This window comes from Nyctibius grandis, chromosome 4, assembly GCF_013368605.1.
Source record: "Nyctibius grandis isolate bNycGra1 chromosome 4, bNycGra1.pri, whole genome shotgun sequence".
NCBI lineage: Eukaryota > Metazoa > Chordata > Aves > Nyctibiiformes > Nyctibiidae > Nyctibius > Nyctibius grandis.
In genome coordinates this window covers 1422226-1448919 of record NC_090661.1, presented here as the reverse complement: position 1 = coordinate 1448919, position 26694 = coordinate 1422226, and the positions used below count along the sequence as shown (strand labels likewise).

The 26694-nt window shown below is 48.1% G+C and overlaps 1 protein-coding gene across 5 annotated transcripts in view; it reads left to right on the top strand.

Annotated features, from left to right (window-relative positions):
• The window catches only part of DAGLA (diacylglycerol lipase alpha), a 106511-nt gene that overhangs the window by 47515 nt on the left and 32302 nt on the right, over positions 1-26694 (top strand). For 4 of the 5 annotated variants that reach the window (XR_011047925.1, XR_011047923.1, XR_011047926.1 and 1 more), the window contains 15 exons: positions 310-444; positions 1135-1212; positions 2286-2410; positions 3522-3678; positions 4003-4086; positions 4205-4282; positions 8487-8567; positions 10138-10280; positions 11921-11989; positions 12881-12953; positions 14424-14620; positions 15180-15309; positions 16104-16285; positions 18804-20787; positions 21776-21881. Coding sequence is in view for 1 of the 5 variants with exons in the window: in XM_068397696.1 (XP_068253797.1) it covers positions 310-444; positions 1135-1212; positions 2286-2410; positions 3522-3678; positions 4003-4086; positions 4205-4282; positions 8487-8567; positions 10138-10280; positions 11921-11989; positions 12881-12953; positions 14424-14620; positions 15180-15309; positions 16104-16285; positions 18804-19731 (2460 nt within the window). In the remaining 4 variants the exon portion in view is untranslated. Of the gene's footprint in view, positions 1-309; positions 445-1134; positions 1213-2285; positions 2411-3521; positions 3679-4002; positions 4087-4204; positions 4283-8486; positions 8568-10137; positions 10281-11920; positions 11990-12880; positions 12954-14423; positions 14621-15179; positions 15310-16103; positions 16286-18803; positions 21510-21775; positions 21882-26694 lie in introns of those variants that run through there. The other variant, XM_068397696.1, reaches the window with a different exon arrangement.

Below are 26694 nucleotides of genomic sequence, written 5' to 3'. Positions count from 1 at the left end.
CCCAGCTTGGTCGCCCTCCTCTGCACTCGCTCCAACACCTCAACATCTTTCTGGAAGTGCAGGGCCCAGAACTGGACACAAATTCAGTCTCAGCTGAGGCCTTTTGAGTTTGACTATGTAAAATAAATAAGAGATATTAATAAGACTAGGCCAGATATGGTGTTCCCTGGAGGAATCTCGTGGATGTTTTGGAGAGAACTACAGAAATGAGGCCATTGCTGCCGCATTGGTTCTCATTCCGTGTCCTGTTTTGAGGCTCCCCACACCCAAACTCCTCCTCCTAAACTCTTCTCTCCCTGGATTTTGCAGGACGCCTACTCTGAAATCGCCTACCTTTTCGCCGAGTTTTTCCGAGACCTTGACATCGTCCCGTCTGACATCATTGCAGGCCTCGTTCTTCTGCGCCAACGGCAGCGGGCGAAGCGCAACGCTGTGCTGGATGAGGTGGGTTGAGGGGGCGTGTCGCTGTGCAGCGGGCATCTCACTTGGCCTCTGACTTACCTTCTACTCTTGTGACTCACTGTGTGAGAACTGCATGACTCTGCCCACCTCGTTCCTGTTGTGTGATGGGCTATTGCCAGTCACTGAGCTGTAAAATAAAAATACTAACTTCTTTAGCAGCTTTTTCCAAGACTCCAAAAAGGCCCAACTGACACTGAGTCAACCCTGTGAAACCTGTCGTCTCTTCTAGGCAGGTGACACGTACTGATTTAGCTCTTGATCCTAAATGGGCAACTGCCTTGAAGGAGATGGCAGGTACTTGAAAGCGAGCGGAAAGATTATTCCTCCTCTACAGCGAGGTGGAGAAGACTCCAGTGTCTGGGTGAAACTGCAGGAGGAACTTTAAGGAAAAATTCCTAAATTGCCAAGCCATTACTGACATTGAGATTTGTGGATTGTCAACCTGGTATAAAATTCTTTGGGGTTGTTTTTTTTTCCCCCAGAGGTGGGGTTCAGACAGCAGTGATCAGACCAGGAAGAAATAAGAACAGCAGAATTAGAACTAGTTGAGGAGACTGGTTGGGATACTTGAAAGTATCTTGTTCCAGGTTTTATAGTGCTTTCTGTTTCTCAGGTGTAGATTTTGTCTTGATGTCACAGAGAAGAATTTTTATGTATGTTTGTGACTTACAGGCAAACAATGACATTTTAGCTTTTCTGTCTGGGATGCCAGTGACCAGGAACACGAAGTATCTGGATCTGAAAAATGCGGTAAGTCACTGGATTGTGATCTTGCAAGCTCACCATCCTTCCCCGTGTAGCCTGTTTTCTTCTTCTCAGTGGCTTCTCTTATTCCTGTCCGCCCCTATCTGGAATAATCAAAGAAATTAAAAGATTAGTACAACAGAATATAATAACAACACTTGCTCTGTGGAGGTTTTTTGTCTTCAGATCACTTTTAAAGTGTTATCTGTCTTCCACTTTGTGGGACGTGATAGTATTTCCACTCAAATGGGGGAAGGCAACGTGAGGCTTCTCCAAAGGCAGAGGGAGGAGTTGAGCGCTGCGTGTGGAGCTCCAGATGGAAGTGCCACCAGCAGAGCTGGTGGAGCCCAGTAGGCAGGGCTCTGGAGCTCCCTGGAGTGAGGTGGAGCCTTCCTCCCTGGGGCTGATTCTCAGCAGTTCTCAGGATGGAAATGGCTGTGGTCTGTTCTGTTCTGGGTGAATTAAGCTTGGCTTTTCTCCTGGCGTGCTGCTGGTGCAGCCCTTCATTGGGCAAACCGTATTCACCCCCCCTTGATTAGATGATATTGCTGCAAGAGAGGCAAGAGTGACCCAATCCCAGCATCTCTGATCGAGTGAGGCTGTGATTAACCTGCTTGTGGCTGCGCTGTGTTTAATGCTAACATCCTGCCTGTCTCTCCTGAATAGGTGTGTGTGGGGAGGGATGTCAGCAGAGCTTGTAGAAGGACAGCACTGAGGCATATGTGGCCCCAGCGTGGCTTTATGATCCTCTCTGGGCATCTTGTGGCCAGTGACTATGTGGGAGCAGTATAGAGAGCTCATCTTCTTGGGACTTAAACTAGTTTATCTTCTCAGCTAGGGTAGAGTGGGGTAAAGCTCACAGGGGATGGCCTTTCTTTGCAGCAGGATGTTTGATAGAGGAGAATTTCTCTAGAACTAACTTCTAGTTTTGTTAAACAGCTCTGGTGGTGCTGGGGGAGAAGGCTGATGCTCAGGAAGCAGGGTGCACATGTCTAACTATGATGGAGAAAGGGAAAAGGTAGAAAAACTCCCTGCCTAAAAGGGAACAAGGCCTTTAGCAAGTCTCTTGTCTCTTTCAGCAAGAGATGCAGCGGTACAAAGAGGTGTGTTACTACATGCTGTTTGCCCTGGCTGCCTATGGCTGGCCCATATACCTGATGAGGAAGCCCACATGTGGACTCTGTCGCCTGGCCAGATCCTGCTCGTGAGTGGCCACTCTGCCTTCTCTTCTTCCCTTTTCCCTTCTATTTCTCCCAGATTTAGAATTTTCCTTTCTTTATCACTTTGCTCTCATCACCCCTCTGTTTATTCTTATTTTCTCTTCTGCTTTTTCCCTCTTTTCCCTTCTCATACTTTTTCTTTCCACCTTTCCATAACTCTCCGACTTCATACTGCAATGTCTTTCTCCTCAGTCTCTTCCTTACAGTTGCTTATCTTGTTAAATAAACCAGACTGTCCTGTGCTCTATCCTCTGGTGCACTAAGGATCCTGCCAGTCCTCTGCAGTTTGAACAGCCAGCAGAAAGAACTCGTCTGGCATAAGACTGCTTTCACACTGAGGCAAAATAGCTGTCTTGGAGCTCAGAAATCAGATTTATCGGCGAGCCCAGATATGCAGGGAGCTGACATTTGGGTCTTTATTAAAGCATTGGCAAGACTTGGCCAGAGTTTGGGCTGTGTTCTCTCTGACTAATTGTTTTTCTGCCCTGCTGCATAGTGCTCACCTCGTGGTAGCAGTGCTGCAGTTCAGGATTGTATTGGTTTAAATGTTTGCTTTCAGCTGCTGTCATCGGGTTCTCTTTGGGGTTGGGAACTTCTGTGCTGAACTTACTAGGAGGAATATACTTCCTTTAGAGTACTTGTGCAGTGTCTCATAAGGGAAAGAAGGAAAAAGAGCTGCTGGTTTTGTGCTGGAATGATTCAAGACCTGTTCTCTGTTATAAATAGATCTAGATCTCAGCAAATGCTGGCTGCTTTGTGCGTTGAAGCAATGTAGGACTGTGCTATGAAGCACAGGATCCCTTAAGGAGAGTTCCCAGCCCCACCACGCATTGATGCCTTGGGGACTGGTTGCACTGCAGCTCTCTCTGGTGCTCAGAAGGAGAGCTACAGCTGATCCCAATGCCCCTTTTGATGCCGAAGCATGAGTTGTGTGCTGTTTTGTGCAAGAGCTCCTACAAGCAAAGGAAATCACTGCTGAGACGAGGCCAGTGCGGCACGCAGGGTCTGTCTTTCCCTCCCCCCTAGGCATTCCACTCTAAAGCCAGTCTCTTCCACGTCCCTCTTTTCCTCAAAGCTTTTTTTTTTCTTCTGCAGATGTTGCTGTCTCTGTCCTTCACGTCCCCGCTACGCACCTGGCGTCACCATCGAAGAGGACAATTGCTGTGGCTGCAATGCCATTGCCATCCGGCGCCACTTCTTGGATGAGAATATGACCTCAGTGGACATTGTTTACACCTCTTGCCACGATGCAGTAAGGAGAATCTGCAACCCCCTTCATAGTTGGGGCATGCTCCTAAGGCCCTTCCTAATTGGATTTATGTGCTTCCAGGTGTAGTGGTACAAAGAAGGAAACTTAAGCCTTTTTCTGACCCTAGAGCTTCCCATCCTCTCTCTCCATGAGGACGTTCTGCCACTTGGACAGAAAAATTTGCTACTGCCAAAAATCAGATCATTCAGAGGAGCACTTACCCATAAGGCATAACCTGTCAGGCTGCTCTGCGTCCTTTTCCCTGAGCAGGAGAATAATTAAACAGGAATGTCTCACCTAATTGTTACAGTAGTGGATCTTTTCCAGGTTTATGAAACACCATTCTATGTGGCTGTGGACCATGATAAGAAGAAGGTGGTCATTAGTATCCGAGGAACTCTGTCTCCAAAAGTAAGTGCAATGTGCAGGGCCCTTACATGCCCTTGGCCACCCTGGCAAGCTTTCAGGAGAGTCTGAGACCTTCCTGGTGTTTGACTCACCTGACACATGGTGACTTCTTTTCTTCCAGGATGCCCTGACTGACCTCACTGGGGATGCAGAGCGCCTTCCAGTTGAGGGCCACCATGGAACATGGCTGGGACACAAGGTGGGTAAAAGAAAAGAAAACAAACCCAAACAAAATAAAACGCCTGCTTCTTTTTCTAATGTTTTGACTTTTTAATTATAGGCCAAAAAAGTGGTCTTAATTGCTTGAGGTGCTTTTAAGAAGTGTTATAAAACTGCAGTGAAATGGCTTTGAGATGTTCAAATAAAATCCTTAGTTGTAACAGTTAAAAACACTATGTCTGTAATTAAAACCCCCATACAATTAGTAAAAACCAAGCTGTAAAAGGCCTCTGTCACCTGGAACAAAATTATTGGAGCCATCCAAATTACTTTGTCTTCCAATGACCTTTTCAGAAGTTGCAATCAAACCCTGAGAACGTGTTTAACATTCTGTGGCGGCGGGATTGGCGTTGAACCTCAGAAGGACACTGGGAGGACTTGCATCTGTGTAATTAGACTGATGCTATGTGTCTGTGTTAGCAGGACTGGGCTGGCGAAATCAATTTACTCTAGAGCTGATCTTTGCCCCAATCCAGCGAAGTAATGACACGCACGCTGAGTTTTAAGCTGATCAGGAATTTGGCAGCCTCTCAAGATGCAGTGCCAGATTGGGAAAGAAAAATACAAACTGGAGGTGGGGCGTGTTGGAAGGAACGTAGCAGCTGCTGGAAACGCTGCTGCTCAGAGAGCCAAGGTGCTGCTGATCATCCTGTCAGGGTGGGACGTTGAGCTCCTAATTCCTTGGGAGCCATGAGGTGGGAGCTCCTGCCTCTGAGAAGAGGAGGCTCAGAGGTGACCTTAGTGCAGTCTACAACTACCTGAAGGGAGGTTGTAGCGCAGTGGGAGTCGGCCTCTTCTCCCAGGCAACTAGCGATAGGACAAGAGGACACAGCCTCAAGCTTGGCCAGGGGAGGGTCAGGTTGGACATTAGGAAGCATTTCTTCTCAGCAAGGGTCATTAGCCATTGGAAGGGGCTGCCCAGGGAGGTGGTGGAGTCACCATCTCTGGAGGGGTTTAAGAAAAGCCTGGACATGGCACTCAGTGCCCTGGTCTAGTTGCCATGGTGGTGTCAGGGCAATGGTTGGACTTGATGAGCCCAGAGGGCTCTTCTAACCTCATTGATTGATTCTGTGACTTGGTTTTGTATGAATTCACTGGCTCAAAATGGCTTTGCACAATTGGTGTGATCAACAAAGCAAGGTAAAAGGAAACCAAAGGGAAGCAAGGGGAATTTGTTCTAGTATTGATGTGCACAAAAGCTTTTAATAGGTCCTTGCAGCAGTTGGCTTTTCTTTTGATCTTTATGTGAAAACATTCCTATGCCAGTGCCATATATGAAACGTTATCAAATCACTCCCTTTGTTCTATATTGAGTTTTTATTTGGCCTTTGTGTTATTTCTTTTTTTGATTGTTGCTAGTACAGAAATATAACTTTATCTTAAGTTATTATCAGTATTAATCTTCAGAGAATAATGTACTGTTGATTCCTGAGGGAAAGTAATGGAGATAATAGAATTTAAAAATGTCTGTCTTAATGCATTTTTAACATCCAGAAGTCAACTTTAATACAAAAATAAATGAGGTGTCTTGCTAACACATTTAATTTGGAGAAAAGCACTTGGCCGTTTGGGAGCTTTCCTCTAAGTTGGTTGATTTCTGTTATTTTTCTTGCTGATTCCTGCCCATGGCCTGTTATCTCCACCCGTGGAGGCCTGTGCCTCACGCAGCGTCGATCAGACATCCTACAAATTAAAACTCTTTGATGTTTACATGAGCCTTCATCTCACTCCACCGGTACCACAGTGAAAGCGATTGCTTGGGTTTCTGTGAATGCCACAGTTAAAATATATATGAGGTCTCTGAGCTATTTTGGGTCAAAAAACAGAGATTTATGGGTTAGCATGCCAAAAAAAAAAAAGAGGGACTGTGACAATCCCTAGAGGAAATTAGCTGCAAAAAGAATAATTTAGCTTCACTATTTTTGAAATAAAATCCACTGGTTTTATAACAGTGTTAATTTAAAAATAATCATAAGTCAAGGGCGTGAATCCATACTTAATTCTGTTGGACTTTTATAGAGCAAAACTACTCAAATGATGGTGTTGGGGAGGTTTGTTTCCTGGTGTTGGGCCATCCAGGATGACAAGGAGGAGCTGCTAGAAGGAAGCCCAGCCACGCTGACAGCTCTCCCCACTTTGATAGCCCAGGCAGTAAGAGCAATAGCTTTCAAGCTCTTTTCTCTACCCTCTCTGTGGGTTTTCACACACACAATTAGAATATTTCAGAGCAGTTTTGTGCTTTCAAACTGCAAAGCAATCCAGAATATTTCCATTTTCCTTTCCCTACATCTCCAGTCTGTTTGGTTATCTACATGTGAGGTTTGAAACTGAAGCCCAGATAGTTTTATTCCTTTGAAACTTAGGAAACAGTGTCTGCTCTAATGGAAAAGGTAACTTTGCAGTGATAAAAGCCTCATTCCATAATATTAAAATCACTGTCTATATTAGAATATACTATAATTATACAAAAAAATAGTTATAAGGCTGACTAACAGCCCATTAGTAATATCACCATGGATTTAGGTCATGCTTTTCAAAAATAGACTGCTAAATTTGTGTTTTAAATTTATATAAGTAGTCTGCCATTCACTTCTCATTAGGGTTGGAACTGGAGACTCTTCTGAGTGCAGTGGAAGCAAAGTTACATTTAGATTTTCCACATTTCTTTGCTTTCTGAGAGGGCCATGAATTCTTTTACGTCTCTGAGATTAAACAGTGCTCAATAACGTTCACTTTGTACTTAAACTGTTTTCAGGTAGGGGTGGAATAGAAAATAGCAAAGGAGATGGTCTGCCCTGGGTTTTGGCCAACCAAGGCACTGAATTATTTGAGGTCTGTAAACACCAAATTAAAGTAGCTGATTTCTGTTCACCCACGTGGCTACATCACTTTTTTTCAGCCTTTGTAGTTCAGACTTGCTTACCACGGAGTTAAACTGTGGTAAAGGCACAACCAAGAATTTGTGCAACAGACCAAATTGTAGTTGTTTGTTTATAACAGATCAACTCTATTTGTAATTATTACACAGAGGGAGAAACTTTCTTTGGAGGCAGCCATCAGCAGAGAGGATAAATGTTTAGAACCAGACTATCAGCTTGTTTCCCATCTTCCAGCAGTTCACAGAGTCAATGAGGTTGGAAGAGCCCTCTGGGCTCATGGAGTCCAACCATTGCCCTGACACCACCATGGCAACTAGACCAGGGCACTAAGTGCCATGGCCAGGCTTTTCTTAAACCCCTCCAGAGATGGTGACTCCACCACCTCCCTGGGCAGCCCCTTCCAATGGCTAATGACCCTTGCTGAGAAGAAATGCTTCCTAATGTCCAACCTGACCCTCCCCTGGCCAAGCTTGAGGCTGTGTCCTCTTGTCCTATCGCTGGTTGCCTGGGAGAAGAGGCCGACTCCCACCCCGCTACAACCTCCCTTCAGGTAGTTGTAGCTGCACTAAGGTCACCTCTGAGCCTCCTCTTCTCCAGGCTAAACACCCCCAGCTCCCTCAGCCGTTCCTCGCAGGTCAGACCCTCCAGACCCTTCCCCAGCTTGGTCACCCTCCTCTGCACTCGCCCCAACGCCTCAACACCTCAACGTCTTTCTTGACGTTCTTAGCTTCTAGTGAATAAAAACCTTTAATAACTTGTGATTTAAGTTGCTGCCTTCCCCAGTCATCAATAACTCTTCCAATACAGATAGTGCTGCCACTTTTCCCCTCCAGTTTTGGTGGTTGTATTATTTTCCCTGTGAACTTGGTAGGCTAGTTCATGCTTTATTCACAGGTCTACATGGAAGAGTACAGTCTTGCAGTTAAAGCATTGACATACAGAAAATCAAAGTTTGTTTCTCTGTTCTACTGCAGATCCCAGTGTCTGCTGAACTACCTTGTGTTTAAGAAGTGGGTTGTTTTGTGTTCATTGTTTTTTTTTTTCCTCTAGACTTTGCACTGTGAGCCCAGGAATAGGGCCTTGGAGTATTATCTTAATTTAAGAACTGTCATTACTCCTAAACAGTTTGTGGCTCCTGGTAATTAGTGAGCCAAAACATGAGCATAACGAAGTCTATAGTGTGGCACTCCAGAGCTTACACGACATTCAGGGCAGTATGGTGGCTGCTAGATTGTTTAGAGCAGATTAGTTTAGTTGCAGATATGCAACTGTTTGCATCCTGTTCTGTCTTTGTGTTTCCCTCAGGGAATGGTGCTATCTGCTGAGTACATCAAGAAGAAACTGGAGCAAGAAATGGTGCTTTCACAAGCTTTCGGACGAGACTTAGTGAGTATGAGGTTTCTTTTATCCTTGCAGGCTCTACAGAAGATGAGATTTCCCTAAAACACTGGTTTTAGGGAAACCTCCATGTCCCTGAGTCTGTTGTACTAATTTCTCAAATCTTCCTTCAATTCTTATCCCTCTAGATTGCCAGACAGGCAACTACTTACTCATTCCCCTAAGGCTTTTTTATTTTGAACCCACCAATCCTGCAGACCTCCTGATTTTTTTTCCTCTCTCAGGCAAAGCTGAGGCAGGAATTCCCATTTGGTGGCAATGCAGGACAGGGAACGTTAAAAACAAATCAACAGGAACTAAAATCCCATCTCTATGGAGATTCTCTTTGGAGACAGCAGTGGGATGCCGTGCTGGCTGGCTGTGCGTGCACATTTCTTGTGATAGAGAGCTATCAGAGAACCCAAGAGAGATGTTAGGAAGCAGCTTACCTTAGTTTATGTGTCAGTAATAGCACAGTCTATGTCCCCACTGGGGAGGGATCTTCTGAACCGCCTGGTTCCCTGCTGTCACACAGCTGTCCTGTTCTCATGCCCCAAGAGTGCCTTGGCCTGAGCGGTGCCCAGGGGGAAATGAGCAGGAGCTCAAAGGAGAAAGAAAAGAGGGATAAGAGCCTCAATGGTTCCCTGAAACTTGAGTGTCTCACCAGTCAACACTGAAGTGTCTGCCTTGTGATGTTTGGGAGATACAGGAAGAGATCACAGAATCAATGAGGTTGGAAGAGCCCTCTGGGCTCATCGAGTCCAACCATTGCCCTGACACCACCATGGCAACTAGACCAGGGCACTAAGTGCCATGTCCAGGCTTTTCTTAAACCCCTCCAGAGATGGTGACTCCACCACCTCCCTGGGCAGCCCCTTCCAATGGCTAATGACCCTTGCTGAGAAGAAATGCTTCCTAATGTCCAACCTGACCCTCCCCTGGCCAAGCTTGAGGCTGTGTCCTCTTGTCCTAGCGCTGGTTGCCTGGGAGAAGAGGCCGACTCCCACTGCGCTACAACCTCCCTTCAGGTAGTTGTAGACTGCACTAAGGTCACCTCTGAGCCTCCTCTTCTCCAGGCTAAACACCCCCAGCTCCCTCAGCCGTTCCTCGTAGGTCAGACCCTCCAGACCCTTCCCCAGCTTGGTCACCCTCCTCTGCACTCGCTCCAACACCTCAACATCTTTCTTGAATGACTCAAACAGCTTGTGTACATTTCCTTTTTCTTCCTACCTTTTTTCTTTTGGGGAAGACACAGTAGGTCAAACACTGATGGAGATGTAGGAGAGAATACTAGAAGAGAATGATTTCTAGTATCCCTTCAGACCAAGCAACGTTGCAGGGCAGGAGTGTGCTGGGGCTGCCACTGTGACTTAGACTAAACAGTGCAAACCAGATCTCTGCTTCCATTTCAAAATCTAACACACCCTCACTAGTTCCCATCGGTGGAGGAGCTGGTTAGCTGGAGTCTGGAGTGCTCGTGTGTAGGGAAGACTCACAGCTGGGGAAAGGGACAGATATTGGGGGGTGTGGACTTACCTTTCAGCCTGACCTCAATTTCTCCTGTTTGTTTTGTTTTTAGGGGAGAGGAACAAAACACTATGGCCTGATTGTGGTGGGTCACTCCCTAGGGGCTGGCACAGCTGCCATCCTGTCCTTCCTCTTGCGCCCGCAGTACCCATCGCTGAAGTGCTTTGCCTATTCTCCCCCAGGTGGGCTGCTGAGGTAGGTGTTGGGGCAGGAGGAATGGTGAGAGAGAGGGGGGTGTGCTTGTAACTGGATCAGATCCTCTTTGTCGTGCTCTGAGGAGCAGTAAAAGACAAGTCTCTGCCCTGAGAAGCATGCAGAAAAATGGAGAACCAGTTTCTAGGAGCTGAGGGTTGTTGGCTGCAGCCTTTGTTCTGTGCTATAGTTTGGAGTTTAGGTTATGATGGCAGGTGGCCACTCTCCCCCATATTCTGGTTTACGACTCAGTTGTCTGTGGCTGCAGCTCTAATTTCACCCTGACTCGTAGAAAATGCAAGTTGAGGGGACAGGGTGCAATTTCCTTATCCTCTGCACAGTGCCAGTGTGTCCTCTCCCCATCTACTGAGTAGATGCACAGTAAGGGGGATATTTGACCGAATGTAGATGTCTGCATTGGTTGGTCTAGTTGTTTGGACTCCTTTTGCAGCTCAGAAAGAAACTGGCACTTCTGGGGGGTGATTTCTGTCATTCTAAAGTGGGTGCCTAAAATAGGTCAGAGGGATTGTGCCTCTTGGGTGCCTGTTTCTCTCCCTCAGCTAGAGGGGGAATCTAGGGTAGCTGCCTCGGAGCTCTCTGAAGAGAGGTATGGTGAATTCCTCCCACTGTAAATTGGAACAGACCTGCTGGGTGTGTTATTTACGTGACAGTCAAACAAAAACATCCCACCTGCTTGCTCTGAAGTGAGAGAAGGTCTTTCTAGTCGTGACAGACATCATGGGGGCACTTGAAAGCAGCTATGGATCATCAGGATCTTCTTGTGGTAGTTCCTGCATCACGTTCCAGGAGCAGCCAAGGGTTTTAAACCACCCTGCTAATGAATCTGGATACTGGCATGCCTTGTTATGATGGTAATCCTTGCTCTTCTGCAGCTATAGGGGAGTTGCTCTGTACAATGTTTCAGGAGAGTTTTATAGCTTTCTGCTGAGAGCTTCCACTTCTGAGATCCCTTGATAGCTTGGGCCAAGCTATCCTTCTGCTCAGAGCTTCCACTCCTGCTATCCCTTGACAGCTTGGACCAAGCTATCCTGTGTTACCTCAACTATTTCAGAGTTCAAGGAGGTTCCTGTGACTTCCACACTTTTGTTGCACTGTGTCATGCCCAGGATCATCTCTAGGTCAAGGATGCAGCCTCTGCCTGTGGTAACTGGTTCAGAAGATCTCTAGGAAGGTAACTGAGTGCAGAACCAGCTCATAGAGTAGAAGCCTTAGTTCCCTCTTATTTTGGTACTCAGGTTGCTGCAGAAGGTGGCTGTCTTGGTTCTACAGTGTCTTTGTAAAGTAGTCTCAGGAGCATGGAGTATCTTCTTCCTTTCTGCTGTCCTGGCAATTCCTAAACTATTGGAAAATGACTGTGAGGTGTTGAGTTAGAGCATTGCCTTTTCCAAGTGTGTTCAGAGCCATATGCAGAGTAATGTTGCTTGGGGCATGGGATGTGAGTATCAGGCTTTTCTTTATCAAGGTGCAAGTCCCAAAAGCCTTGAGCAGCTTGAGTTGTGGTTTTTATGCCCCTGGTTCACTGTTTGGTAACCTCTCTGCCACCAGTGTTACATTAGGAATGAAGTGCAGTTTGCTGCTAGTGAAACACTGTTTGCTTCTCCTTGGTCCTGTTTCTCTTCCAGTGAGGATGCCATGGAGTATTCAAAAGAGTTTGTGACTGCAGTCGTGCTTGGCAAAGATCTAGTGCCCAGGCAAGTTGAGAAGTGTCTGAATTTCTTAATATCTGCTGTTCTATACCAAAGTCACCTGGTTCTTACCAGAAACACTATCTCCAGTTTCATTTGCTCGTCCTTGTATGCTTCTTACTTGTCTTCCTGGTTACCTGTATTGCTGTCTCTTTTACCTGGACACTTACATTGGTGTTTCACACACTATCATCTCATTTTGTACTGTTTGTCCATGAATACCCATTCCATGTCATCTCACCTCTTTGAACCAGCTCCCTCATTTCTTGTGTCTTGGCATTTCTCACCTCTCCTCATCTCCTGGAGACATGTTCTGCTGAACAGGGCATTGGACTAGGAGCCAGACAACCTGGGTTTTACTTTTGCTTCTGCCCTGTTGTGTCACCTCAGATAAATGGTGACATTTCTGTCTGTACAATATTATCAGGCATGTAGAATTCAGTGGAGGGAAAGTACTAACTTGTAGTAGCCTTTTGGTAACCTGTGTGACTAAATCTTGTCCATCCTCTCGCCTGTTCAGTGGTGTCATAGCTCTGTGCCACCTTTCTAACTTATCTGTGTCATCCTGCACTTGTTTCTTGCTCACTTATTTCTGTGATTGCATCATCTCTCTCCTTATCTGTTCATTGACCTCTCATATCTCTGATCTGATTCTGCTGTTACATTTCTTACCTGTTTATTGTCACGATGGTTTCCAGTGGCCCCTTTACCCTGGTTACTGGTCCTGGGTGATGCCACAACCCATCTCTGAAGTTATCTGTGTTATGGTGTTGTTGCATTCTTGTAGTATCACTTGCAGCGTAGTTTCTTGTTCTTCTGTGCCATGTGTCCCCACTCCCCTGTTACTGCCTGCAGGTCCCCACCCAGCTGTGGTAAATACATCTTCTTCTTTTCCAGAATCGGGCTCTCTCAGCTGGAGGGATTTCGCCGGCAGCTTCTGGATGTTCTTCAAAGAAGTAACAAACCAAAGGTAAGAGTAAAGATTAACAGACGCCTGAAGGTAAGTCTGAGCACTGATGGTAAACTTCTAGCATCACACAGCAATACTGCAGACTTCTCCTGCCCCCCAGGTCTCCTCAGGTCCACTGTGACTACTGTCTAGGTAACCACAGGAGTGATCAAAGGACTGGAGCACCTCTCTTATGAGGAGAGGCTGAGGGAGCTGGGGCTGTTCAGCTGGAGAAGAGCAGACTGAGGGGGGATCTTATCAACACTTACAAATACCTCAGGGGTGGGTGTCAAGAGGAGGGGGCCAGACTATTCTCAGTGGTGCCCAGTGACAGGACAAGGGGCAACGGGCACAAGCTGAAACATGGGAAGTTCCATCTGAATATGAGGAGGAACTTCTTGACTTTGAGGGTGGCAGAGCCCTGGCACAGGCTGCCCAACGAGGGGGGGAGTCTCCTTCTCTGGAGATATTCAAACCCACCTGAACACAACTCTGTGCAACATGCTCTGGGTGACCCTGCTTTGGCAGGGGGTTGGACTGGGTGATCTCCAGAGGCCCCTTCCAACCCTTAACCATTCTGTGATGGCAAGAGCAGGAAGGCAGCTGGAGAGGTCAGGGCAAAGGGCTGCGCTCCGTTTGCAGGCTGTGTGATGACTCTGGCTCACGTGCTGCAAGTTCACCATCGCAGGTCGAAAATAACCGAGCAGGAAATTTTCTCCTCTGAGCTTGTTTTGAAGTCTGTGTTCCAACTGTGGCATTTCTTGGCCAGTAACAAATGGTAACAGGCTGGGAAGTACACCAGTTGTCTGCTTATAGACTGGGTGCTGTCTGGGTGGTGCTGTTCTGGGATAAGTGGTCTGTTAAGGTTTTGGAGATAGGAAATGTAGGAAGTTATTCCTCCTCAGGCTTCCTTACCATTACACTGAGATGGAAAAAACATAAGAAATTAAGATTTTTAGGGGTAAAATATTATAGAAATAATCTGTAGAGGGAGAAAACTGAACTTAGATTTATTTTCCTTGTTAGCGTGCTGTGGGGTTTGTGTTTTGGTGCATTTTTGGTTTTTAGGTTTCCTTTTAGTGCATGAAGAAAGGCCTAAAGAGAATTTTTGTCTGTTTTTGTTAGTCTTTTGCTTCTTTTTGTACATTAAAACTTCAGATTCCATTTACCTTGTTTATCCTGGAAGATATTAAGTTATCAGTTGGTGGACAAGTTGATGCTTGTAGATCATTAACTCTACAAAAACCTCCAGCAAAAAAAAAAAAAGGAAGGATGAGATGTTGCCACTTCTAAGGTTAAAATTGGGAAAGGAAGAAACAGCTTTTCTGGGCAGGGTTATCTCTGTTATTTAAGCAATCAGGGCACAAGACCTCTTTTTTCTGGTATTGGGTTTTCAGTTTAAACCTACCAATAGCATCTTGAGAGATGACTCTGCTTTTCTTTGATGTTTTTCTCTTCAATATCCTCCCTCCTTTCTCTTGTGTCGAACAGTGGCGAATCATTGTGGGTGCTACCAAGTGCATACCCAAGTCAGAGCTCCCTGAAGAGACAGAAGACAACTCAGTAACGAGCAATCGCCTCTGGACCCACCCCAGTGACCTGACTATTGCCCTGTCTGCGAGCACACCCCTCTACCCCCCGGGCCGCATCATCCACGTGGTGCACAACCACCCTGCAGAGCAGTGCTGGTGAGTACGTGCAGAGCTCTGAAGCCAACCCCTGGGTGGGGGGGAAATTTTCTTTTGGAAAAGACTCCCCAAGGCAGGAACCCATAGAATAACTGTGGTTGGAAAAGACCTTTAAGATTGAGTCCAACCATTACCCCAGCACTGCCAAGCCCACCACTAACCCACGTCCCTCAGCACCACATCTACTCATCTTTTAAACCCCTCCAGGGATGGGGACTCCACCACTGCCCTGGGCAGCCTGTTCCAGTGCTTGACAACCCTTTAATTGAAGAAATTTTCCCTGAAGGGGGTGATGTGGTTTTTTTTCACTGTCTTATGGTGACAGTGATTGTCTGTGCTGTCAGAATAGAAAGATAGTCATGTCACTGTTGGCTAGTGCAGTGTTGTGGAGCGATGGCAGTAGCATGTGTACTTTAATATCTTCTCCCTCTGTTTTTCCTCCTGTTGCTTTTTGTGTCTCTGCAACCTGCTGTTTCTTTTCCATGCCAAAATATTGGCCCACTCTTTCATCTCCTGCTCCCTGTTTTCCCCTCTGTTTGGATCCAAACTCCTCTTCCAGTTGCTGCGAGCAAGAGGATCCCACTTACTTTGCTATCTGGGGTGACAACAAGGCATTTAACGAAGTGATCATCTCGCCGGCCATGTTGCACGAACACCTCCCGTATGTGGTCATGGAAGGGCTCAACAAGGTAAGGTGGAGAACTGGGATTAGGAGTGGGGAGGGATCATTGAGTGCAATAACAGAGGCTCTGGCTTGGATGCCTGAGAGGCCCAAACCTGGGCTCAGCATGATGGTGCTGATGAGGTGAACTGTAAACCCCAAATGGACAAGGAGCACGGTGGTTCTAGAGTATGAGCTGATCAGGCTTCTTGGTGCCAAGCCTAAGCTCTGCGTGTGTGTTGGAGAGCCAGGAAGGTGTCCTTGGTGGGGTCCAGTTTTAGTAATTCTTGCTGCAAGGGCAGTAGCAATTAGGTGCCCTAATAAAGCGAGTACCTTCTCACAGGCCTGCGTGTCCACAGAATAGGTAGTCCTGGCCCAGGAAAGCTGGTTAAATGCACCAGACCATTTCCTTTGGAGGGGGGGAGGAAAGATGACTGTGCTCTGGGCCAGTCATGCACAGGCTGTTAGTGTTGAACGTAGTGAGGTCTGGAAATGGAATGTAGATCTCCATCCCAACACCCAGAGCCCCAGACTAGGTGGTCTTTCCAAATGTAATGTCTGAATAATGTGAGCTTGGGTGGTGGTTGGTTCCTTCTCTCAGAAGCTGCCCATTAGAGACTGCAGTTCAGGTGAAATCTGAATGCCAGCAGGACAGACTATGTCAGAATTCATTGATACAGTCCTTTATCTCAAGACCTTGCCCTGTGCTTGCAGAAGGTATTGGTAAGAAAGAGGCAAATCCACCCGCTGGAAAGTCCTGAGCTGAGAACAAAGCTGTTATCTCCAGTTAAGCACTACTGTTCCTCTGCTTGCCTTAAATAGGTCTTGGAGAATTACAACAAGGGGAAAACAGCTTTACTTTCTGCAGCCAAAGTGATGGTGAGTCCTACAGAAGTGGATCTCACCCCAGAGTTGATCTTCCAGAGTCAGCCCTTACCTAGTGGACCCTCAGTGCAGATTGGAACTGGAGCCATCACGGCAGACAGAAGGAACAGCAGCACGAAGTAAGGATATATCTTTGATTTCTTGGCAGGATTGTTGGCTTTAGGTGTGGGTCCTCTTTCTCTTGGGGCATTGGGATCGATGTTTGTGGAAAGGATAGATCCAAGGGCTGCCTTTGTGGGACTTTTACTTAGCTTCAGTACATCTTGAGTCATGTTGGGGGGAAAAAAAATCCTCTGTGTTGCTCAAGAGCCTGTGAGTGCAGCAAGGTCAGGAGAACCTAGAAGCTGAGGGTATGGAAGAAACTTCATTTTCTCCTTCCATTCTCCAAATTTCTGTTTTTCTGTGTGATTTATGTGCTCAGAGATAGCCTACGTGGTGATTCTCAAAAGCTGAGAAGCAGTGAAAGCCGTAAGCTTACCAGAAGATACACATTTAAAGCTACTTTATGATGTGAGTTGTGTAATATTATAAACAAGACAATCTGGGAACATGGATACAGGTGAGGGGAGAGCAGCTGGTGTTTGTGAAGGACAAGAGCAGGGAGCTCAGGCCAGTGGCAAGCAGGTGAGGGGAAAAGGCATGTTCTGAGTGCTGAAGGGGTTGTTGAGAAGCTGGACCATCACTGAGCACTGACCTCAGTAGCCTGGCAGAGGCCAAAAGGTGGAGGAACATGGAGAAGGTGTACAAAGGGGTGGTTTGGAGAAGAGCTTGTGCTTTGTGGTGGACATAACCAGCTTTCCTCCAGGAGCAAAGGGCAGAGAGACTCCTTGCAGATTTTCAGGTAACATCTGAGGCGTTGCAGGACCACAGACTTGCAAGAAGCAAAGAAATTAAATATAAAAATGTGGGCAAAGACTTATTTCAAAGTTGGAACACGACTTCCATCACAGAATTGCATTTTATAGGGCAAATTTGCAGACAAAACAGGGAAGATGAGAAAAGGAAGGTGGTTTGTAGTCAGGGATAGCAAATGGGAGTTGTGAGTGGAAACAGAAGACACCATCGTGGGTGGGAGAGGATTATTTCTTTGCAAGGGAAGAACTTCTATGGAGATTTCAGGTAGAGAGACCCAGTGGGAAGAGGCAGGGTGAGATAGTCTGTGCTGACTGATGGACAGCTGAGTATCCTTGAGATAACATGAGTGAGATTTGAGTTTAGAAGAAAGATAAGGCAGCAAGTAATATGAAAATGGTACGGTTCTTGTCAGAGAGAGTGAATGGTCAGAGACAGTGAAGGAAAGCTTAGAAACAGAACTGCAGCTGTGATGAAAGAGCAGGAACAGGGTTCAGCCCACGTTTGTGAAGGCTACAGTAAATCTGAGAAGATGAACTAGGTCAAGCAGCAGGGAGAGGAGCGGTGGTTTCTGTGCCAGACCCAAGGAACTGCTTCCCTTTGAGGTGAGTGAACGCAGAGAGGGAATTCTGAGATATGAAAGGGACAGGAACAAGGGAGAGGGCAGAGAGGCTTGAGGGAGGTGCTAGAGTAGAAACAGTTGTAGGTTGGTTGTGTTTAATTCAAGGTTAGAGCCAGCTTACTGGGTCAGACTCCCTCTTTTGGTGTTCTTGAAACCTGTTCTCAGATCACTAGTACTCAAAGTTACTAAAGGATGAAATATTGGCCTAACTTTCAAGCCTTTCCCTGTACACCATGTCCTTCTGGCAGGTGCAGCAGCCCTCTCCCAAGCTCAGGCTCTTCCTAGATATTTCCTTAAGTCTTCAGGGCTGTCGCTTTGGCTGCAGCTAATCCCAGGCTTTGTGTGTGTGCTTGGTGTGGGGAGCTCCTTCCCCGTGTGTTTGACATGGTGTCTTTCTGGAGAAGCCTGCCTGATCCTTTAAAGTCTTGGTGTGGCTGGAGTCTTTCTGAAGATCTTTAATTAAGCTGAGTAAGTTGCTTTGAATTCTGCTACGTGAAGGGAGGTTGTAGCGGAGTGGGAGTCGGCCTCTTCTCCCAGGCAACCAGCGCTAGGACAAGAGGACACAGCCTCAAGCTGTGCCAGGGGAGGTTCAGGTTGGACATTAGGAAGCATTTCTTCTCAGCAAGGGTCATTAGCCATTGGAAGGGGCTGCCCAGGGAGGTGGTGGAGTCCCCATCTCTGGAGGGGTTTAAGAAAAGCCTGGCCATGGCACTTAGTGCCCTGGTCTAGTTGCCATGGTGGTGTCAGGGCAATGGTTGGACTCGATGAGCCCAGAGGGCTCTTCCAACCTCATTGATTCTGGGATTCTGTCTGTGTGTGTGGAGACTGCACTGTGGGTTTGGGCACTTCAGTTAGAAGCACTGCAAGTTTCACTGGGAGCAGAACCATGGTCCTAAGTGAAAATGGTGCTTGAGAGGGAAGACATTTAGCCAGGAGAAAAGGGAGAAGGGCAAGAACCTGAGTTTGCAGAGGGAAGAAACTGTGCCTAATGTATTCAGCTGGGAGGACGGAGAGATAAGTTGGTCTCTCATGCAGTTGTAGATGGTTCTGGTTAGGGTGGTGACGTGCCCTCAGTGGGCATGAGGAGCTCTGTGGCCAAGGCTTGGTTCCTCTGGCTGTTTTGGGGAGTGATGCAGCCTCACGCTGTCTGTTTCTCATTGCAGGAGCAAGTCCCATTCTGAAATTAGCTTGGAGGGGTTTTATGAGACAAAGCCACTTTCTCCTGTGCAGAAAGACCCTGTGGAGCTGCTTCTCCTGGATACAAAGGAACGTCTGTCTGTGGAGCTGCAGGACCGTCGTGCCCCTCTGGCGACCATGGAGAGCCTCTCGGACAACGAATCCATCTACAGCTTTGACTCGAGGCGCTCCTCTGGTTTTCGGAGCATCCGGGGCTCCCCGAGCCTCCACGCTGTCATGGAGAAGGACGAGATGCACTGCTTTTATATCGACCCCGCTATCCCTGAGGAGAACCCCTCCCTCAGCTCACGGACAGAGCTGCTGGCTGCTGATAGCCTCTCCAAGCACTCCCAGGAGACTCAGCCCCCCGACAACGTGCTCAACAGCGGTGGCACTACCCCCCAGCGACGCTGCAGCGAGGAGGGGGCCAGCAGCGAGGGGGACCGCGGTTCCTTAGCCCCTCGGGAGGAGCTGTCCCTCCAGAACGGACGACTCACTGATGTTCCCAGTCCCCAAGTGCTGGAGTTTGCTGAATTCATAGACAGCCTCTTTAATTTGGATAGCAAAAGCAGCTCCTTCCAGGACATCTACTGCATGATGGTGTCAGACAGCTCTAGTGACTTTGCAGAGATGCCCAAGTCTGTCAGTGATCAGGAGATCCTGTTGAGGGCACAGTATGAACCCAACCTAGTCCCAAAGCCCCCGAGGTTGTTTGCAGGCTCAACAGATCCTTCGTCGGGCATCTCTGTCTCTCCCTCTTTCCCCCTTAGTTCATCTGGAGAACTCATGGACATCACTCCCACGGGTGTGAGCAGCCAGGAGTGCCTGGCCACTGACAAAATCCGGACTTCCACCCCCTCTGGGCACGTAACCAGCCCTGCCAAGCAGGACGACCTCATGATTTCAGCCCTCTAGTGCAGGGTAAAGGGGTGAGGCTCTGCGAGCTGATCCTGTAGGCTGGAGTGCTGGGATAATCCTTGGAGGGAGGTGGTCATCGGGCAGCTTGGATTGGAGGAGACAGCTGGAAACATTCCTTCTGGGGTGATGCAGTGGTGTCTGGAGGATGGATTGTGCTCGAGTCCCGTGCTTGCAGCTGGGAGAAGCACTAAGAGGGTCTGAGTTGCTAAAGGTAGATGCAAGTTCCCTACCTCAGCCTGTCTCGTTCCATGTCAGAGGCAGATTCCTTGGCCCGGGGCACCTGCTGAGTTTGGGAGTAAGATACCCCGCTTCGGGGAATCCTCTGGGGTGAAGGGGTGGATTCTGTGAAGCTCGAGGACTGGATAGCCAGAAGCAAGGGGGCCAGGGCAGATCACCCCCTTGGTCCCGTGTCAGTGGGTTTGGAAATGAGCAGCTTGCGACTTTGGGGCCCTATTGCACTACCAGGTCGGATCTGGCCCAAGATCCAATTCGTCACACTTCCACAGGGATTGCTTTTGTAGGACACTCTCCTGTTTCAAAGCCATTGGGGCTGTATTCTCCCCAAATGCAGTCTCCCCTCCCCTGGCCAGGCACAGCAAGAATGGGGCTGGCGTTCTCTTTTCTCTCCCCTGGGTTACTTCTGTGTTCAGTGACCACCAGGCTGCTTCTGAGAGCGAAGGACACCGTTCTGAAGAGCCAAAGCCCTCTGCCACATCCCTCGTTTGCAGAAAGAGTTCTGGATGTCACTGTCATCACTTCTCAGTCCCCTGGACCACTCTGAGCTGGCGACATTCCTGCAGGACTGACAGGATTCTCACCTCAGAGCTGCATGGATGGATCAACTGAAAAATTTAACAGGCTTCTCGACACGCAGCGTTGTTTGCCAGGCCCCTGCAGAGCCTCTCCTGGGCTCCTCTGGGTCCTCAGACCACCCGTATGCAGTAACCACAGAGCAGTGCCAGCCTCTGTCATTGGGACTTCAGGGAAAAGATGAACTTTTACTAAGTATTGAAATCTCTTGTATGTTTACAGAGCTGCCAAGCTTTTTGGAAGGTATTTATTAAGCAAACAGGGAGGCTTTCCCTAAGCAAAAAGCATCTTCATTCTCTCCTTCCTGTGCTGTTCCCTCGGGGGGCTGAGGGGAGCGAGGATGGGCAGGTACCAATTGCAAGTCCCCTGCTTTTAAAGTGGATCAGAGTCCAGGGGAAGCTGCGTGCACCCCTTGCCCACCCTCCCTCATGGGTGGGGTTGCCCAAGTGGCTAGTAAAACTACCTGAGCACTGCTGTGCAGAGCCTCAGCGCCCGGAGGAGCCTGCTGGAGATCTCTCTAGGCAGGGACTTCCCAATGATGGGAGCAGGAGAGAAACTACCTACCTACCTAGAAAGTTAAACATACTGTGACCTGTAGAAGGCCTTTAGTTGACAAAACACCTTCATATCAAAGCTCAGCAGAGTTACAAGTCTCACTGGAGCTCTGTCCTCCCTCACTGGAAAAGAGATTCCTATTTTAACTTCCTTATAGTCACAAAGATTTTATTGCTGCCCTTTCCCCCTCCTTAGCTACGATATTTCCATTGTGGGAGGATGCTGTGCTTCCCAGGAGCTCATGACAAGCTCCTGGTAGCCCTAGCTGTGTTCCTTGAGGGGTCTCTGGAAGCCCCAGGCATGGGTCAGGGCCTGAGTGCCACACAGACGGAGCACAAACACCATCAGGTCAGAACGGGAGCACTTTATAACCCCTGGGCATTGATGTGAGTAACTTCAGGTGCACAGAAATGAACTGGACTTTGTGTCCAAGTGCCGCTCTCCCACTCACCAGTTCAGTGTGGGGTACTGTGTCCCCAGCTCCTTACAAATCAGAGCCTTCAGAAGTGTGGGGGCTTTAAATGAGCAGTAAAATATTGTCCCTGTGGTTTAGCTTCCAAAGGTGACCTTTTCTATGCTGTCTTGAAGCGGAGGGAAGAAACCCCTCTGTATTCCAAGTGATTTGTAAAAGAACAATCCTTTCATTCTGAGCAACAAGTCACTTTTTTCTTTGTAGGTCCTTCAGAAAAGAGCAGTGTTGTTCCCCTTGCTGAGGGATTCAGGAGCTCATGTAGAATAGCTGTGTAAGTGCCATCACCTCACCTGCTGCTGCAGACCACAGGGTAAGGCTCGACTGCTGCACACACCTAAGGAACACTAAAAAGGTGTCCAGGAACACGCACAATAAACTGGGTAGTTTTGAGGTGGAAAGGGGAGGTGAAGGGTAGGGAGGCTGAGGCTAGCAGGCTAGCTCACCTCGTGGTGATGGAATGGGGAAAAGGAGTTCATTTCTGCCTCTAATCCTGGGCAGAAGATGGGCAGTAATCACACTTAGCACTTAGGCAGAGCTTTGTATCTGCGAAGCACTTTACAAACGTTAATGAAAGCGTCGCCGCTGCCCCTGGCAGCGAGGTGTTAGGAGGTGACTGTCTCTGAGACTAGGTGGGACTACTGGTGCCCTCCCCGGGGATGGTGGGGAGAGGACTCAAGGTGAGGAAGGTGGATTATCTCCCTCTTAAGAACAAAATTATTTCAGTAGTGACCTGATGATGTTTAACGGGCCACAATATTGCACTGGAAAGTCACTTCTGACCTGGGCGTACATTTGCTGTGTCCTGGGAGGTGCAAGCGTTGTGTGGGACTGTTCCCTTCTCTGTGCCATTGGAGCTGTGTCCCAGGGCGATGGGGTTGCCTTGCCCTGACCAGCTGTAGCAGGAAACAGCCTGGAATGCTGTGGGTTTTTTGCTTTTTTTTTGTGCTCTGTGATTATTAGGCTTCTTCTGAACAACCTGGAAATACCTAACGCTTGTGAGCTGGGCTTGCCATGGACCAGGGCAGTGAAGGTGCAGAAGAGCCCTTTAGTTAAGGTTCTTATTGCATCCCATTATGGGTAATTCCTGTTTTCTGTTGTTCTCTCTTGACAAACCCATCTGTTCCCAGTCCTCACAAAGTAAATCCACATTCTTTACCTTATTTCTGCGTTAAATGTCTCTCTGTGTCTTGATTCTCATCACTCCTTTGCTAGAAGATCATCAGGACAGGCTGAGCTCCTATTTCATCCTGGAAGAGCATATCTGGAAGGTTAAAAAAAACAAATACTAAGCCTTGTAGCTACCTCCTTCCTCTGTACTGCGTCCTGTTGCCTGCTTTCTCTGCCTTCACTCCGCTCTGACGTGCAGCTCTTTGGAAACATGAAGCATCTTCAGATGTCTTAATCTCTTGGCTTCTGGTTCCTCCTCTTGCTCTTTGTGCCTTCTAATCTTTATGTTCCCTTGATATTTCCACGGGATGTTCCCCCCCGTGTTGGAGGCAGTGCTGGAAGCGCAGTCCATAGTGCCTGACAGCCTGGACCCCAGCTGAGCTGCCCACAGTTCAATGGCACATCCTTAACATCCCCTCTGAGAGAGTTTTGGTGGAGGAGCGGAGCTGAGGCCACGCAGCTCCTGGAGGGCAGAGAGTGGGCTTTGTGCACCTTAAAATTAAAGCGTGGTGAGAGAAACCCTCCACACCAGTGCAGCTTTCCACAATCCCCTGGGGCAGCAGATTTGAGCTGACTGTACCCTCCACTCGCCGTTGTGTTCGTGATATTCTCAGTGACTGGAGTGGAATGAAATCCTGAAGCCTTGAACCATTCAGGGGCAACATGGGAGCCTGCAACTAGGTGCATGTCAACATCCAACAGCTTAGGAACGGCCTCTGGCCCCGCTGTGAATGTGCTCATGAGGTGGGAAGGGGTTGGTGCTGCTGTCCATTTGGTGTCCAAGGTGGGATAGAATAATCCTATTGATAACATCCCAGTGAGTTTTGATTGTCAAGCCCTTGGCTGGCCATCATTTTGGAGCTCTTCTGCATCCATAATAATAGCTTTTATTGTTGCTTTAGTTGCAGCAGTGCCAAGAACATGGGGAGCATCCTGCTGTGCTGAGCAGAAAGCCAGCCCTTCTCCAGTCCTTACCAGCATCCCCTCTCCTGCTCTGGGGAGCTGCCTTTTCTCTTTGGAACATGCATCTTCACCTACAACTGCCACCCTCTTCTCTTTGCTCCCTTTTCCCATCACCTAACCAGGAGCTAACTTCTCTCTTGTGGTTGCTCTGTCTCAGGATGATGGTGTCTTAGTTCCCATCCTTGATAGCACCACGTAAGCACGGGAAAGCTGTTCCCTGTGGTCTCCTGGTGACCCAGAGCAGTTGAATGTGATTCCTCTCTTTATTCAGATAAGGATATCTAGAAAGGTCAACGCTGAGAGGTTCTTCAGCTATCTCTAGCCTTTGCTTACCTGGTTTGTGGTCAGTATTTTTGGTGTTTATCATTTCTGCAGCTCTTGAAGAACTTTATTCAAAGCAAGCAGGGGTTGGATGAGAGATTTTGCTCTCTAGAGATGGCAAAGCTGGTTGTGAGTGTAGATACACAAATCCAGTGACTCCTGTTTCTATGCTTTTAGGATATTGCAATAACAGCTGAAGGTCCCAAACAGGATTTAGGTGGGAAGTAGGTGTTGCTGTGGATGAACAAGGGTGTGGAAGAAGGAGGAAAAGCACCAAGCGTGGGGATATGGGATGAGTGTGTGCTCCTTGGAGCTGCTTCTGCTGTGGGAGTCTGATTTGGTGCCGTGTCCTGTCTCTATCAAAAGAAACAGAACAGGGCTGATGTGTATCAAGTGCAGGGAAGTGGATGAACGTGGCATGACTTGTTCAAATATCATCTCCTAATAAGGTTCCCCTCTGCTCAGTTTCACTGTTTGCAATCTGGGCCTAATTACGAGGGGTTTTTAAACCTTCCCTTAATATCTTAAGTGATTTTATTTCTTTATTGGGTGTCTCTGATTTTTCACTGCTCTAGGATTCATGTGGGCCCCAGTCTTAACTGCTCTCTCTATAAAGCTCCTCCATGTTTCTGGTTACTACTTTTAATTTTAATCCTTCCTGTAACCTGCTTTTAGATGGGGTGATGAGATCTGTATGTGTTTGAGAGCATCATGTTGATTAGTAAAATGGCCTCTTCTAAGTGCATAAAGGATATATCAGATGTTTTCTCAGCTTTTTTTATCTGCCTGCAGGCAAAGACCAGTATTTTCATTGAATCGCCCACAGATACCCAGTTTGTGTCCAGTTGTGGGCCCCGCACTTCAAGAAAGATGTTGAGGTGTTGGAGCGAGTGCAGAGGAGGGCGACCAAGCTGGTGAAGGGTCTGGAGGGTCTGACCTCTGAGGAACGGCTGAGGGAGCTGGGGGTGTTTAGCCTGGAGAAGAGGAGGCTCAGAGGTGACCTTAGTGCAGTCTACAACTACCTGAAGGGAGGTTGTAGCAGGGTGGGAGTCGGCCTCTTCTCCCAGACAACCAGTGCTAGGACAAGAGGACACAGCCTCAAGCTTGGCCAGGGGAGGTTCAGGTTGGCCATGAGGAAGCATTTCTTCTCAGCAAGGGTCATTAGCCATTGGAAGGGGCTGCCCAGGGAGGTGGTGGAGTCACCATCTCTGGAGGGGTTTAAGAAAAGCCTGGCCATGGCACTTAGTGCCCTGGTCTAGTTGCCATGGTGGTGTCAGGGCAACGGTTGGGCTCGATGAGCCCAGAGGGCTCTTCCAACCTGGCTGATTCTGTGATTCTGTGACTTGCAGCCCTAAAAAGCATCACCTGTCTCCAGGCACTTCGCTGTCTCTTACTGTTATTTTTTTTTGCCTGTTTTTTGGAGTTTCATACCTGTTGTGCCTTTGTTTTCCTTTGGCTTGAGGTCCAAGCCTCCTGCTTGCGACCAGACATCTCTCACCTTCCTTTCCCCCTTCTGGGTGTGGTGTTTCTTCTCTGGGCGTACGAAGGGCAACTCGGTGTGGCCAAGGACTGCTCCAGGGCCGCCTCTTTCTGCCTCAGCTCGGACTTGCCCCATGTCCCCGCTGTCCCCTTCTGCCTCAGGTCGTATCCAAGTGCCAATAGCAAAGCCTGGCCTGAGGCAGGCTCTTTCCTCCTCCCTGCCCTGCAGTTACCCCCCAGCCCCCTCCGATCTGGAACCTCATCCTGCGCAAAGCCAGCGTTTGCCGGGCGCTAGGAAGGGAATCCTTCCTCCCACCTTTGGGGTACGTGACCTCAGTCAGCGTTTAACAGGTCTGTTCACGAGTAAAACTTCCTCTCAGGTCGATCCATGAGTAAAACTCTTCCTACTCTTCAAGATCTGACTCTTTTTGCAAAAATTTCTGCTGAAAGGGACTTAATATATTCTGTCTGCTGCGGTTTTGATGTACTGACGTGTCTCTCGCTGGCTCTGGAGCAGCCATCTTCCAAAGGTACGCTCTCTAAAAAGAGAGTTGGGCATTTTTGCTGCTTTTATGTGAGACCTCTGACCTCCCCACGTCATCCTGTGCTCTGATTTTCATTTACTGACATTTTCTACGTGTGCAGCACATCTGTGTGATGAGGGGGGACCTCTGGCTACTTATTTATTCCTGCAAAAATCATCAAACAAGCCTTCATCTTGGGTTTTATTTGGATTCCACTGCCCTGCTTTCCATCACAGGCTTTGTGCAGTTCTGGTGGCTCAAGAGTTGGAGGTACGTGGTGCCCATGGCAGTGCCAGGAGGAGGGAGCAGGCCAAAGCGGCGTGGCTTGGTGGCACCTGTCTGTCCTGCTTTGGGGACGTCGTGTGTGCATGGTCATGGCACGGTGTGTTTGCCAGACCACTGCCACACACCTTTGTGGGTCTTAACTCCTTAACAGTATGTCCACGGCACTTGCTGGTGGCTACTGGCTGGTGACAAAGTGGCACCGTCTGCAGCTCCTGGTGCTGTAGCTGCCTGAAGAGGTGATGTCCAGGGAATAGGCTCAAGCTCCTGTCCTAGTGATAAACTTAATTACTGATGTCAACACAGGGATTATTGGTGATGGGTTGCTCCTCCCTGCCCGCGTGCACGGGGCAGCAGGAGCTCTGCCCTCTCAGACCCTTTCCTTTG